The 15,822-nt window shown below is 40.5% G+C and overlaps 2 protein-coding genes across 4 annotated transcripts in view; one reads left to right on the top strand and one right to left on the bottom strand.

Annotated features, from left to right (window-relative positions):
- The window catches only part of HERC3 (HECT and RLD domain containing E3 ubiquitin protein ligase 3), a 128,235-nt gene that overhangs the window by 109,090 nt on the left and 3,323 nt on the right, over positions 1 to 15,822 (top strand). For all 3 annotated transcript variants that reach the window (XM_025386513.1, XM_025386511.1, XM_025386512.1), the window contains 2 exons: positions 14,196 to 14,379; positions 14,606 to 14,708. In XM_025386513.1, the coding sequence (XP_025242298.1) occupies positions 14,196 to 14,379; positions 14,606 to 14,708 (287 nt within the window). The remainder of the gene's footprint in view (positions 1 to 14,195; positions 14,380 to 14,605; positions 14,709 to 15,822) is intronic.
- NAP1L5 (nucleosome assembly protein 1 like 5) lies at positions 5,970 to 8,271 on the bottom strand. Its single transcript, XM_025386521.1, has one exon. The coding sequence runs from the start codon at positions 7,793 to 7,795 to the stop codon at positions 7,247 to 7,249; it is 549 nt and encodes a 182-aa protein (XP_025242306.1). The 5' UTR covers positions 7,796 to 8,271; the 3' UTR covers positions 5,970 to 7,246.

The raw sequence follows: 15,822 nt of genomic DNA, 5'->3' as shown, positions 1-15,822 counted from the left end.
TCCCTTCCCCCTTGCGCTTCCCAGGTGAGGCGATGCCTCGCCCTGCTTCAGCTCTCGCTGGTCGGGCTGCAGCAGCTGACCAGCACCGATCGTCCGGCACTCCCCAGTGAGATGAACCCAGTACCTCAGTTGAAAATGCAGAAATCACCGGTCTTCTGTGTCGCTCGCGCTGGGAGTTGGAGACTGGAGCTGTTCCTATTCGGCCATCTTGCTCCGCCCCCCGGTACTTTTGTTAACAGTAAATAATTTATTTTCAGGTTGTTTATTTCCTTAGTAAGAACAGGCTTTTTATTCCATATAGTCAGATAATGTTTTTAGAATTGGGAAAATTTATGGCAGATCATAAAGCAGATTTGTTAGCCCAGTTGATTTCTCTTCCCTTCTTGTTTTGGGGATTGCTTTAAACATTGCACATGTGTGCAAGTACATATGTAGATACATATATAGCCTTTAGTCTTTCAAACAATGTCTTAGCTTTTGCATTAGGTTTCAGACAAGATAATGTGTGCATCATTCGTTAGAAGCTAACAGTGGGATAGGCAAGCATCCTGAGGAAGGGGAACATTCACAATGTCCTCATCCTTTCGGTGGGTCATCATAGTGCTCTGTGAGTATGATACAGTGGCTGGGGAAATGAATGACCTAGTGCAGGAATAGGCAATTGGCGATGTAGTCTGCAGTTGAGGCAGTTGCCAGAACTTTTTACTCCTTTTCATATCTTTGTCAAGTTATTTCTCTTAGCATATTTTTGTCTCTGTCTTTTTTGCTCTGTTTCTAAGTCTGAATTTTTCTCTCTTTCTGTTTCTTTGCTTCTCTCTCCCTGTCTTTCTCCTTATTCAAAAGACATTTCTGTGAATCAACAGTTGAATTGACTCAACAGTTGTGGGAGAAACTGTGCAGGAATAGTAAAATATAACACAGTTTGTTTAGGGTGATAAGCTGTTCTCAGATGCAACCATAAATGGAATATGAAGACTAAATTGGGTGGTTGAATCTGAAGGCGTTCAGAGAAATCAGCTTGGACAGATGCATCTGGGAGGACAGATACGGGATAGAGCTAAGTTTGGAAGCCTACTAAGATTTGGATACTAGAAAGCAGAGAAGAGGACATAAATACGAAAGGTGCTCTGTAAAGGGATGGAAAAATCTGAGTTGTCAGTTCAGACAGAGAAATTTTGATTGCATTATACTATGTTCATGATGTATGGAACAGCTTCTGTACTAGGTAGAAATTTAGATTTTGGTTTTTCAGAGTACTCATTGAGTACACTGTGAACTCATCCATGCTGCTTTAGGCACTGCTGTACATGTCTGTGTCACTCAGTGACAGGCAGGAGACCCTGTTGCTGTCACAGTTACCTGTTTGTCTTCGTTTGGACTGCTGTAAAAAAGTAGCATAAACTGGATGACTTATAAACAACACAAATGTATTTGTCACGTTCTGGAGACTGGAAGTCAAAGATTAGGCTGCCAGCATGGTTAGGTTCTGGCGAGGGCCTTCTTCCATGTTGCAGACTGCTGACTTCTTGTTGTATCCTAGCATGGTGGAGAGCAGGGATGGAAAGCAAGCTCTCTTGTGACTCTTATAAGGACACCAGTCCCATTCATGGTTACTGCTGTACTCTTTACTATAGCTGTTTTGGTTAGGGACCACCAGAAAAAGACATGAATGAATTTTTTTTCTTTTCATTTTATGCTGCACAAAATAGAAGTCTTACCAACAAAGTACATTGAGGTCCTGGTAAGAAAGGCTGTATGAAGTTATAAAAAGTTGATCATTATAGTCATTATTTCCTTGGTTATATGCCATAATCTAGTCATTGGCAGTCCTACGTTTTATGACTAAGAAAATGAAAGAACTGTAAGAAGAATACCTACTGAACTTTTAGGGAGTTGTATACACAGATACTGCTGGCATTGAGGCTGTTTTTGTTAACAGTAAGATATTTGCTAGCATTGCTGCCCCAGGGGAAAATGCCAGAGGAATACCAATTCCATATTCATAATTTATTCCATTTCATTTGGTTTTAAAATGCTTTCTATCCTTGGACAGAACCTATACAGTCAAATGAGTTGTAGGCATCCAGGTAAAAGAACATCTGTGGCTAATTACTGGTGGCTGCATCATAGACAAATCTTGCCACCAGCTGGTAGTCACATCTGGATAATACTGTATCACATGACTACTCATGGTTAAGCATTTCTTATGGTCTATAACATGGTGTTATTACCATTAGTGAAAAACCCACACATTGTTCTAGATTCCCTAACATTTACTCAATTTGATGCAATCAGATTAAATGCAATTGCTGTCTTCCTATTTTCCCCATATTAAAAAAGACAGATGACACACACATGGGGCTGGGGGGGCAGTGCGGGGGCGGAGAGTAGAGTAAAAGGATCACATAATGAGAAATGCCAAACTTAAGGTAAGTGCTTCAGAGGGCATCTAGATTCTATAGTGAGAAGCTGAGAATAAAACTCATGCATGACAAACACTTCTTGCTCCTTAAGATCTTCAGGACTGCTGGCAGACTTCAGTTGATCTTTCAGGACAGTTTCTGAGGGATGCAGTCTTTAAGATCTGCATTGTATTTGCATTGGACTATTACAGGAACAGCAGAATTAAAATGCCAGTAACACTTCTTGAGTGCTTACCATGCATCAGACATTATTTGAAATATTTGACATGTAAGCCTTCCCATTTACTGATGAGGAAACTGAGGCACAGATAGGCATAAGTCTCTTGTTCAAGGTTGCAGAGCTAGAAGTCCAGGATTCTAAACCAGAGCCAGGATTCAAAGCCAGGTGGTTTGAGTCAGACTGCGCTCCATGGGCATCAGCATCTGACCTCTCAGGGGCTAAGGCTGGGGCTCGAGAGTTCCCATCCTCCTTTCCCCCTAGGAAGAAAAATGACTTTGAAGACTTTGCTGTTTTTCATTTCAGGCCAACTAGGTAATGTTTTTAAAAAGCAAAATTGGAATAGCTAAAAACATAACTATATACATATGAAATGGAGTGTCTGAATTTTTAAACTTAGGTGAAGACAATGCTTATATTTAAAATGCTATTACAAAGTCCTTATGAACACCCTTAATAATGACTGCATGGTCTGCTATGTGAATGTGTATTTTTCTGTTTCTTCACTGTTTAATATTTGACTTGTTTGTATGTTCTTTTTTATTCCTCTTTTTTCTCTTCCCCCCACCACCATTTTTAATAAGACTATGTCAAGTATCTTTTGTGTATAAAGGATTTTGTGCCTTTAAAATTGCTTTTTAATGATAAGGTCTCAGGGGTGAAATGGAATTAAAATGTATAACATTTGAATTTGTTGATAGGTATTTTTGATAAATTTATTTTGCTAATGAATTATACTCCCTTATATGTCATTATCACCATTTCACCCAGTTCTTAGAAAAATGGTGTGTATTCTTTAAAAAAAAAAAAGAAAAAACTAAAAAGAAATTTAATCTCACTTACAAAATGTTGCATTTCTTTCACACATAGGCTACTTTACATACTCTACACAGTACTGATCTATTTTACTGCTGTTTACCTCTAAAATATTTTGTTTAAAAAATGAATTAACTAGAAGGTGGTGGTTGCACAGCATTGTGAATGTACAAATGCCACTGAATTGTTCCCTTTAAAATGGTTAATTTTGTTATGTGAATTTCACCTTAATAAAAAAAAAAGTGTGTATGTGTGTGTATATGTGTAAATGTGTCTATGTGTATGCATTGAGTGTACATTCTCAGGTAGAGAGAGCTGCCATGCCATTTTTCACAGTAAGCATCGGCATGCCAGTTTTCCGTGTAATACTCAGAGAGTTGGTTGTGTATTGCATGCTGCCTTTCTTTCTTTCTGCCAGTTAATTTTTGCTTTGTTGACTAATTTTGGCCTATAATAGGTTGAAAATGGTTTATGAATGATAGTGTTTGACCTACCTTGAAGCAAGGGTATCCTGCTAGATGCAGGCTTTAGGGTTGCCAGAGAAGCTATCAAATAAGCAGTCTAGGAAAGAGTGTAAAGATTAGCCTAGTTAGGAAATGGCAGAAATCGCTTGACATCACAAACATCCCTGTATCCTTAGAGAAGTGGCCAACAGTGGTACAGCCGGTAGCTAGAAAACCCCATAGCTAAAGTGTTATCATAAACAAAAGGATTGCTGGCCAGAGCACAGAGCTAGGAACACTTGTCTCTAGACTCTGCCAGAACCCCAGCTCACCTAGTGCTGCAGGTTCAGGAACACGCAGTACTAGGTGAGTTCTTTCTGCCTCAGTCAGGGTTTGCAGTCTTTCCTCTTTTTAGAGACTCTGCTGATGTCCTTTATGTATTTCTCTAGTAGGACTTAATAATTTTCATATGATTCATAGGAACTCTTCATTATGTTTAAGACTACTAACCCTTTGCCATCTATATCTATTGTAGGTTTTATTCTGTTTTTGCTTTTGAAAATGTAGTGTGTGTCTTTAACTCTGTGATTTCTTAATTTTTGTGTTGTCATGTCTGTTACTTCTTTTGGTCTTATATCACTCTTTTCCGAGCCATTCCCTGTCCAGTAATTGATGTAATTGATAAATATTTAGTATATTTTCTTCAATTAGTCTGTAGTCAGAGGTAAAAATCTAAACTGTTTCCAAATTGCTAAAGGTTTTCTTAGCTGTTCTTAAGGTGAGCATTATGGTAATTATATTAGGTTCCAGATCCAGTTTGAGTTTTGATTAGAATTGTGATAAAAGTTAATTTGGGAAGAACTGATACTTTTGTGATATTCAATCTTACATCCAAAGGCTTATGTTACATTTATTTGTTTTTTATTTTTACATAGGTTATACACATTTCTTATTAGAGGTTTTAGCCTTTCCCATATATTTTGATCATTATTAGTGCCTATAAATGGTTATGGGTTTTTGTGTATTTATCTGATAACTGGTCAATTCATCAAACTTATTAAATTGAATTGTTTTTCAGTTGATTCTCTTGGGTTTTCTATACGTAAAAAACATTTCCCAATACTTATACCTCTTATCTGTGTTTCAATCATTTTTGCTTTTTACTGTACCCAGAAAAATAGTAAAATGATCATCTCATTCCTGGATATAAGAAATGAATATTAAATTTTATTAGATTTTTTCTCTATTAAGATAATCATATGATTAAGATAATCAGAACTTCGTATGTAATATACTATTCTGATTTTCTCTTTTGGTTGGCCCGATCATAAGGAAGATTAACATTACCTTAAGGTTGTTTGTACTCAACAATCTGTTGTTATTAGCAACAGGTCAGTGCTGCCTTCCATTCCCTAGGATAAAGCAGTTTAATTTTGCTTCTTTGTAATTTTAACCCTGCAGGGAAAATGAAGCAAATGGCATCTGATTTTTTAATTTTTTTGGAGTCCAGTTTTTTAAAAAAACTTTCTGCTTCATTCAGAATGAAGCAAACAAAGTTGAAATAGCCTTTTTTGTATATTTTTAATGTTATATTGAAGTCTTCTATCCTTTCTGGGAGCTAATAAAAACTTGATATTATGTTGAGGAAATCAAAACAAGATAGTTTAATTTCCTGTGTTTCTGAATTAAAGGCCACATTCTTCTCTCATAATAAGGAACCATAAACATGGGAAGGCATTGATGTAGTGATGTCCATTTCTCCCATTTTGTAACAGGAGAGAAGGAGGATTGAATTTCCAATCACTGTCTTTATCTTTCATGTAATAATAATAGCTAAGAATTATTCAGCGCTTACCATGGTTTGGATGCTATTCTATAGGCGTTATATGTATTAATCCATTTGCTCTTCATAGTAACCCATGAGGAAGGGACTATTCCTCTTCCCTTTTGTAGATGAGGAGAAATTGAGCACTGAGAGTATTAGCTGAGTTGCCTAAGGTACATTACTAATAGGAGGCAGAGCTGGGATTTGAATACAGGCAGTCAGAGTACCGAGTCTTTTATATATATTTTTTTGAAAATACTGTTTTATTAACACCACAGTGGTAAACATCTTTAAGCTTATGTTTCTTTATAGATCACTGGCTCACACATAATTCAAAACCCACACAGAAGCTAAGAGTCTTTACATTAAATATATTCTTCCTAAAAATCCTTACTGTATGCGTCTGTCCTTAAGCAGTAAAATTTGATTATGCACCATTTTATAATATGTCACATTTACATAGCAAAATAATGAAGGCACAGCTAATACAAGCAAACTTAAATCCTTTCTACTTCTGAGCTGGGGGTAGGGGCACACACTTGGATTGGTTCTTCAAGTATATATTTTTTCCAAACATTAGCTTCAGTGAAGAGTTCTGATGATTTTCACAGCTACACCCTAAAAGCTACATGACAGAAAGACGTCACAAGGATCAAAGTACATAACACTGGATACACATGCTTTACAGAATTTGCTACATTCTACATCTCTTCAAGTAAATTAATATTTCTAAAACACTAGGTAAAGTGATTTAATACTTAAACATATTTGGGGTATTTTTTATGTCTTTGTAAATAGACACTACTAAGAAAACAAACATGAGATTGTAACTAATGAATACATATGTTGACAGTATTTTACAGGTTTTACACCCTCCTTTTTGGAACCATGTTATTCTCTAAATTCAAATACTCAAACATTTTTCAGAACTTGAAATGGCAGTTTTCCTGGCCTTATTAACAGTAGTGTCATGATCTCCATTGCAGTCTTCCTCAGTGCCATCAATCTCCTGTGAAGTGTAAAGCTGATGTCTGCGTTACAAAAGCAAAGTCTCAAAGATGACGTTTTTCTTGGGGTCTGCCTTCTCTGCACAGCGAAATGTCATGAGTAAAGAAATTTAAGAATTAAGCACTGAAAACGTGTTCAGTCATGGCCTGGGTGTTCCATGTGTAGCGTATGCTGTGTTATGAATGGGTTTCAAAGTGACGTTCTTTACTTCGCATCTACTAACACCCTTTGTAAACCTCAATCCTCATAGAAGAGACCATGAAAACATAATTTTGGGTTTAATTCGGTTTTCTTTAACACCTTTTGATATATTTATTATGTTCAAAATGAAAAATTTGAATCGAGCTGGCCAGGATCTAATTGCTTCAATTTAATCTATTTTAGGAATGTCAGAATAAATTCACATTGTATTTTGGTCAAAAACCTGAGCCTTTTTAAGTCCACCAATATTCTGGGAAAAACAAAACCAAGCTGTTTTCTTCGTGGGCTTTCTCTTCATCCATCTCTGCCCCCCTTACTTCTTGGCGTCATCAGGCATCTCGGCGTGGGCATCGTCATGTTTGGCCCCCGCGGCAGCCTCTGCTGCAGCCTCCTCCTCCTCCTCCTCTTCCCCCTCCTCCTCGTCATCCTCGTACTCCTCTTCCTCCTCCTCCTCCCCCTCCAAGGTCCATGCACACCCCTCCATCTCGCCGGTGAGCTCTTGGATCTTGGCGAGTAGGGGCTTATAGATGTCATTATACTTTTTTTCCAGAGCCTGAAATTCCTTATCAAATTTGGCTTCTATCTTATCGCATCGCTTCTGCAGCTTTTTGAGGGCCAGGACTCGGCATTTCACCGAATTAGGCAGGCTCTCGATAAAGTCATTTTTCGGCTTTGGGGCATTCTCTGCAGGGGTCTGGGGCTCCTCAGCCATCTGACCAGCCGCGCTGTCAGGGTCACCAGCCGCGCTGTCACAGTCTCCACCCTGCGCACCGCCTTCCGCCATTACCTCCTCCGCCGCTGCCTCCGCCGCTGCCGCCGCCTGGCTAGGCTCCGCAGGCCCCTGGTTTTCCGAGTCGGCCATGTTAGAGGAGAAGCCGCAGAGGTCTAGGAGGGATCCCGCAGAGGCCCTGCACCCGAGCTGGTCCAGAGAGATCTTGCGGATGCGGCAAGTGGCGGTGACGCGCGGCCGCGGGAATGACGTCGGCCGCGGCCCCGCCCCCTGCTTTTGCGGCACTTGACTGGCTCCCCACTATCAGCTGACGGCCGTGCGCTCATACTGCACCAGATTCCTCCTGTTGCTACCCTGACGTCTCCTGGGCCCTCAACACCAGCCTGTTGGACAGACACCCTGTTCCCAGCCCACCCATGTACCCACGCCGTGTAGAGCTGGGCTGGGAGTGTCAGTGGCTGCCCGAGGTGCTTCTTCAGGAACTGCGTAGATGGCCTCAGCCCGTTTTCCGTGTGCTCCTCACCCCCATCCAGGCCCTTCTACAAATGCTAGTACATATGTCTTCGCTTACCTCTGCATCTCTCTCCATAGCTGGCATTTGATCACCTCTTAGATTCCTCCACATTCCTCTCCAGGCAGTGGAGGAACGGGCAAGCTGGCTCCATTCTACCCTTTTGGGGACCTGGGGAGCATATGTGTGGATAGGGCAGCTTGCATATCCAAGCTCTGTACCTGTGTGTCCACCCAACACCCCCTTGGCCATCCCACACACCTGGCGACACATACCCTGGTGGCAAGGTTGTCTCTCAGCAGGACACCCCTGGAAGCAGTTTTGGAGTCATTTGGGTAGGAAATCTCAGAGCTCCCAGTGTCCTGGTGTGTGTTCTAGAAGGTTCTACAGAATCTTTGGCCTGTGGGAAGTACTAAAGCTTGAGGAGGGCTGAAAAAAAGCAAGTCTCTCTAAAGCATGGGGCCCAGGGCCAAGGCCCCCTCTTATCTTGGTTAAAGCGTGTGCCATCTATCCCACCCTGCTCACTTTCGTCTTCCCGGGCTTCCCCCAACACCATCTGCTTTCCTGCCTTCCCCATTATCTGTTTTCACACCTTTCCTTGCCACCATCTTCTCCCTCCCTCCTGCCCCTCCCCCGCACTGTGTTATGCCCCACCTTCTGCCCATCTTCTTCCCCCCTTCTTACCCACTCACTGCCGCCTTCCTCACCTTCTCCCCTCCCCGCACTGCCCTTTTCCCCACCCCTTCACCCTCTTCTTCCCCACCCTCCTCACCCTCTTCTTCCCCACTCACTGCCTTCTTTCTCACCTCCCCCGCCCCCGCACTGTCCTTTTCCTCACCCTCCTCATCTTCCTCTTCTCCAGTCACTGCCTTCTTTCTCACCTCCCCTCCACCACTGTCCTTTTTCTCACCCTCCTCACCCTCTTCTTCCCCACCCTCCTCACCCTCTTCTTCCCCACTCACTGCCTTCTTCCTCACCTTCCCCCCACCCGCGCCCTTTTTCCTCATTCTCCTCACTCTTTTCTTCCCCACCCTCTTCACCCTCTTCTTCCCCATCTTCCTCACCCTCTTCTTCCCCATCTACCTCACCCTCTTCTTCCCCATCTACCTCACCCTCTTCTTCCCCTCCCCCAGCCCCACCCTCTTCCCACCCACCCACCCCCACCTCACCCACCCACCCAGCCCCACCGTCTTCTTCCCCACCCACCCACCCAGCCCCACCGTCTTCTTCCCCACCCTCTGTCGTCTTCCCCACCCTCTATCTTCTTCCCCACCTTCCCCCACCTTCTTCTTCCTGTCTTCTTTCCCACCTTCTTCTTCTCCATCTTCCCCCATGGTCTTCTTCCCTACCTTCCTCCACGGTCTCCTTCCCCACCTTCCCCCCAACCCTCTTCTTTACCCTGCTCACCATCTTCTTAGTGGCTCACTGTCTTCTTCTCTACCTTCTTCCCCCCTCCCATATATCATCTCTTTTGATGGCTACAGCTACCTTGAGATTAGGAAGGATGTTTCTCATTTTACAGATAGTAAACTTAGAAGCAAATATGGTGAAATCATCTTACTGCATGTATCACTTAATTGGCAGATTCAGGGGCAGAAAATAGGCCTTTTGACCCCTATAGTATGGAAGTTGTGACAGACTTTAAAAAAAAAAAAAATCCCAAATTTTGGTTAAATTCGCTTGACTAACTTAACCTGCTTAAAATATTTAGGGCATGCTCATCTTTCAAGATTTTTATTTTCCTGTCTCAACAGATCTTAAAACTTAGTGTTAAACTAGACTGTTTTTTAAAAAGTCTGGCTCATTGAGGTATCATTTACATAACAGTAAAATTTGCACTTTTGGGGGTGCTTTCACAAGCAAGTCCAGTAATGTAAGCACTGTAGTAATCAAGATATAGAACAGTAAATCGCCCCCTAAAGGTACCTTGTGACCCTTCCCCAACATCCAGCCCTGGTGAGCACTGAGCTGTTCTCTGTCTCAATACTTCTGTTCTATCCAGAATGACAGGTAAATTGAATTATATGAATGTAGCCTTTTGAGCCTGGCTTTTTTCACTAGCAGAGTACATTTGAGATTCATTCGTGTTGTTGTATATATTGGTAAATTTATTTTTTATTATTTTTTATTTTACTTTTTATTATTGGGTAGTATTCCCATTTGTGTTGTTTCCAGTTTTTCGTAATTGTGAATAATGCTGTGATCATTCATCTACAGGTTTCTCTATGAGCATAGACTTTTATTTCTCTTGGGTAGATACCTAGCAGTGGGATTGCTGGGTCATACAGTAAATGTATGCTTAACTTCATAAGAAGCTGCCACATTGTTTTCCATAGTGGCTTTAGTCTGTTTAGCAGTGTTGCTAGAAAGGAATACCGGAGGCTACTAGCTAGAAGGTTCAAGATTGGGCATCTAGATGGTGAGTCTCAGGCTGCTTCCTGAGACTGTTGAGCTATTTCTACCAATAGTCTCAAGTGAAATCTAGATTTTTTCTGTCAAGCTCCTCAAAACTCTTCCAGGCTCTACCTATTTCCTAATTCCAAAGGCACATCTACATTTTTAGGTATTTGCTGTTGCAGTACCGTACTTCTTAGTACCAAAATCTGTGTCAGTGTTCTCCAGAGAAACAGAACCGATAGGGTGTGGGGCCAAGTGGGGCGGGGGCAGGGACAGATTTATTTTAAAGAATTGGTTCATGTGATTGTGGAGGCTGTCAAGCCTGAAATCTGTAGGATAGGCTATCAGGCTAGAAATTCTGGCAAGAGTTAATATTGAAGTCTTGAGTCCAAAGACAGTGTGGAGGCAGAATTCTTTCCTCTTTGGAGGACCTCAAGTCTTTTTCTCTTAAGGCCTTCAACTGATTGGATATGGCCTACCTACATTATGGAGGGTAACTTGCTTTAATCAAAGTCTATGAATTTAAATATTAATCCCGACTAAAAAAATATCTTAACAACATCCAGACTGGTGTTTGACCAAACAACTGGATGCCATAGCCTTGCCAAGTTGACTTATAAAATTAACCATCACAGTCCGTAATAAAAATTGTTGTGATGGCGTTTCTCTTGGGTAATTGTATCAGAAAAATGTCATTAGTTTAGTGTAATGGGTTTCAGAGAAGTGAAGTGTTATATATGGTGTGAGAAACTTTCAGTATCAATGATTAACATGTACAATAATCTTTTTACATTAGTGGCTTTATTTTAAAGATTGCAGCTTATACCGTTTTAAAAATGGGAAAAGAAAGGCTTACTAGTTAGATACAGAACATGGCAGAGCCTGGATTTGAACCCCTGTCTGCCTCACTTATCCACTGTATCACACCATTTATTGGTTAGTTATTGGTATGAATGGTGAACATGTAAAAAGCATCTGCTTGGAGGAAACCCAATAATTCAAATGTAGCTTTATAAAGTGTTAAATTACAGTGATGGATAAGTAGTAAATAACTATCTTCATGATGTGAAGTTTTAAAATTGTTTTTAATCTAAAACACAGAAACTACATAGAATAATGTGACAAGTATTTGCATATATGATCCACAGTCAACAGGTATTTGCTTCAGATTTTTTAATAAAAGAAAAAAATTACTGATACCGCTCAACTTCTTTTTGTACGTACCCTTAATTCCATTCCCCTCTTCCCACCCTTCTTTCTTACACAGAGAAAACTCTTATGAATTTGATTTTTTAAAATGTTTTTATAATAAACATGTATATTAAAACAGATTTTTTTTTTTTTTTTTTGGAGACAGAGTCGCGCTTTGTCACCCAGGCTGAAGTACAGTGGCGTGATCATGGCTCACTGCAGCCTTGACCTCCTGGGCTCAGGCGATCCTTCCACCTCAGCCTTCTGAGCAGCTGGGACTACAGGCATGCACCACCAGGCCTGGTTGATTTTTTGTAGAGACTGGGTCTCGTCGTGTTGAATTCTGGGCTCAAGCCATCTGCCTGCCTCAGCCTCCCAAAGTGCTGGGATTATAGGCATGAGCCACGGCACCTGGCTAGACAAAGATCTTTTTACATTAATGTCTTTGTTTTTAAAAATGAACACTTAAGCGTCTTACATATGCATATGTATAATTTCATACTCATAAGCAAAATCTTATATCCATAAACAATACGATAATACTAGCTAATACTTACAAAGCAGTTGTTATACACCAGCCTTGGTTTAAGCACTCTTACATGTACTCACTCATTTAATCCTAAAGCAGTTCCATGAGTTATCGACTCTTACTCTCCCCATTTTACAAATGAGGACACAAGAGGCATGGAGAAATTAAGTAACTTGCCCAAGGGTCACAAGTTCTAAGTGACAGACCTACTACCTTTTATAAGTAGCATTGATTTAAGTGTTAAAACACAACTTACATAAATGCTGTCATATTTTACTGAACATGCAAATACTTGATTTTCACTCAGCATTGTTCCTGAGATTCTATTCATTTTGCTAAGTATAGATCTAGTTAATTCCATTAAAGTGCTCTGCTTTATGGTTTCCATCATATGACTCTGCCATCTTTTCCTTGTCCGTGTTCATATTAATGGATATTTAGTTTTGTTTCTCTGAATTCTCTGTATTACAAGAAAATGCTGCAGTAAACTTCCCTGAAGTCATCTTCCTGTGCACATATGTTAGCATCTCTGCATTACCTGCCCGCTAGCACAGTAGCATTATCAAGGGTATTTACATTTTCACCTTCTCTAGGTATTCACAGAATTTCCCCCCAAAATGTTTATGTCTAGGTTCACAGTTTATATTTCCACTTGTGAGAGACTGAATATACCTACGGACAGTGGCCAGGCCATATATAAAAATGGAGCTGAGACCCACAGTCTGTAGCAACCTGCCCAGGAAACCAACCTCTTATCTGCAATAAGCAGCCCAGGAAGCCAGCCTGCTCTAAGTCAGACTTGCAGGGAGCCTGATTGCCATCTCTCTTGATACCTTTTGTAACGGTGGGCCCAAATAGGCCAGGATGTGATTAATAAACAACAACTTCCTTAATTTTTGTTCCTACTTCCAACTTAGAACCAACCAGAGAAAGCCAAATATGCACCCTTAACCAGTCACATAGGATGCCCCACTTCTAGTTATAGCCCACCTGCAGCTTCCCCAGGCTAGCAGCCTCCAATCAGAGTGTATCTGAAGCCTTCCCTCTTTCCACTGTAAAGCTTTTCCACTCCTCTGCTTGACTTTGAAGAGTCTCTTCCACAGCACAAGTGACAGTGGCAGACTCTCTTGCTATAGCAGCTCTGAAAAAATAGCCTTTGCTCTTCTCATTTGGTTGATCTTCATATATTTCCATGGTTGCGATATGTGGCTCCCATCATTTCAGTTTATCTTCCTACCAGCTGCCTATGAGGTTTCCGTTTTCCCCACACCCTCACCATATTGATATAATCTTGTTTTTAACCTTACACCTGTCTGATAAGTGCAAATGGCAATTCCCTCGTCTTCATTTGCATTTGCCTGATTATTAGTGAGATGGAGCCATTATTTGAGATGGTTCTTTCCAGACGTAAAGGTTTTATAAACAAGGAGTTATAAAATTAACCTTTTAAAATAGGCGAGGATACGAATGTCAAGTGGTTTAGCTCTATTTGTTTCTGAGGATAGGGAAAGTGGCCTAGAACTGTTATCTCAGACTTTTTATTTTAAGCAGAAAAAGTCGTATTATTTTTTCCACACTAAATTTTAAGCAGGACTTTTAACATGAAAACTGGAATACCTCAGGTAAAGCCAGTAGTTTAGTTCTACTTACCTGGCCTGCTCCCCTTCCTACCTGTCTTATCCTTCCTTGGATCATCTGAGGCACTTGGTGGAATGTTAGGGCTGGGGCTGGAGAGGGAGGAGAGGAGAGCTGGTAACCTATATGATGCTTTAGGATGCCTCCTGATGTGAACATTTGATGAAATTCCATTTTTTATCACTCCCAATCTCAGTGTAGAAGGGTAACTTCATAAGCTTTACAAGACTTTGAGCTAAATGTATTTGATTTCTTTTGTGTTCTGGCAGGCAGGAATTTGTGGATGCTTATGTCAATTATGTCTTCCAAATCTCAGTTCATGAATGGTACACAGCCTTCTCTAGTGGCTTCCTAAAGGTGTGTGGTGGCAAAGTACTTGAGCTCTTCCAGCCTTCAGAACTGAGGGCTATGATGGTGGGGAACAGCAACTACAACTGGGAAGAACTGGAAGAGGTAAGCACAAAAGATCCTTTAACTCCTTTAACTTCGGCGAAGCAGCAGCAGTTTGGGGAGGTGTTCCCAGAGCCTGGTCTCGTTCCAAGCATACTGTGGTTGAGTTAGATTTAGAGGTGTCCTGTATCTGAGCACTTATTTCTTAGCCTCAAATGCAAATGATATATAATGTCCACTAAAATATTTTTCTAAGGGACATTTTTTTCTTTTTGTCTTTTTTGGACAGACTGCCATCTACAAGGGAGATTACTCGGCCACACATCCCACTGTAAAACTATTTTGGGAAACATTTCATGAGTTTCCATTGGAAAAGAAGAAGAAGTTTCTCTGTAAGTATCGGTAATCTCAATATGGTATTTGTCTACATTTTAGTCTTACATACAGTATAGGATGATAGGCTCCATGGCTGAGGCTTAACTCATTTAAATGGTAAAGATGAGGTAATTGTAATTCATTATATGTATGCTTTTTGTCTTAATGATATGTCAGACACAATATAGGTTGTTAATCCAGATCTGTTGCCTAACAAGAGGGTTGCATGAAAGGAAGAATAGAAGCATCTCACTGATTTTTCTTTTCTTTTCTTTTCTTTTCTTTTCTTTTCTTTCTTTCTTTCTTTCTTTCTTTCTTTCTTTCTTTCTTTCTTTCTTTCTTTCTTTCTTTCTTTCTTTTTCTTTCTCTCTCTCTCTCTCTCTCTCNTTTCTTTTCTTTTCTTTTCTTTTCTTTTCTTTCTTTCTTTCTTTCTTTCTTTCTTTCTTTCTTTCTTTCTTTCTTTCTTTTTCTTTCTCTCTCTCTCTCTCTCTCTCTTTCTTTCTTTCTTTCTTTCTTTCTTTCTCTTTCTTTCCTTCTCTTTCTTTCTTTCTTGCTTTCTTGCTTTCTTTCTTGCTTTCTTGCTTTCTCTCTTTCTCTTTCTCTCTTTCTTTCTTTCTCTCTTTCTTTCTTTCTCTCTTTCTTTCTTTCTTTCTCTTTCTCTCTCTCTCTCTTTGTCTCTCTTTCTTTCTTTCTTTCTTTCTCTCTCTCTCTCTCTCTCTCTCTCTCTCTCTCGCTTTCTTTCTTTCTTTCTTTTCTTTTCTTTTCTTTTCTTTTTTTTGAGACAGAGTCTTACTCTGTTGCCCAGGCTGGAGTGCAGTGGTGTGATCTCAGTTAACTGCAACCACCACCTCCTAGGTTCAGGTGATTCTCATGCCTCAGCCTCCCAAGTAGCTAGGACTACAGGCACCTGGCACCATGCCCGGCAGATTTTTGTATTTTTAGTAGAGATGGGGTTTCATCATGTTGCCCAGACTGGTCCTGGTCTTGAACTTCTGACCTCAAGTGATCTGCCTGTTTTGGCCTCCCAGAATGCTGGGATTACAGGTGTGAGCCACCACGCCCAGCCTGATTTTTAAATTATTCTAAAAATACTAATTATTTTATATATAAGTTATTCAAGTATTACATTTA

Source organism: Theropithecus gelada, chromosome 5, assembly GCF_003255815.1.
Source record: "Theropithecus gelada isolate Dixy chromosome 5, Tgel_1.0, whole genome shotgun sequence".
NCBI classification, from domain to species: Eukaryota; Metazoa; Chordata; class Mammalia; order Primates; family Cercopithecidae; genus Theropithecus; species Theropithecus gelada.
The sequence above is the reverse complement of the archived record's forward strand: the minus strand, read 5'-3'. Positions and strand labels throughout refer to the sequence as shown.

Excerpts from the sequence above, each read along its gene's own strand:
- NAP1L5 (XM_025386521.1), bottom strand. The coding sequence starts at position 7,795 with ATGGCCGACTCGGAAAACCAGGGGCCTGCGGAGCCTAGCCAGGCGGCG.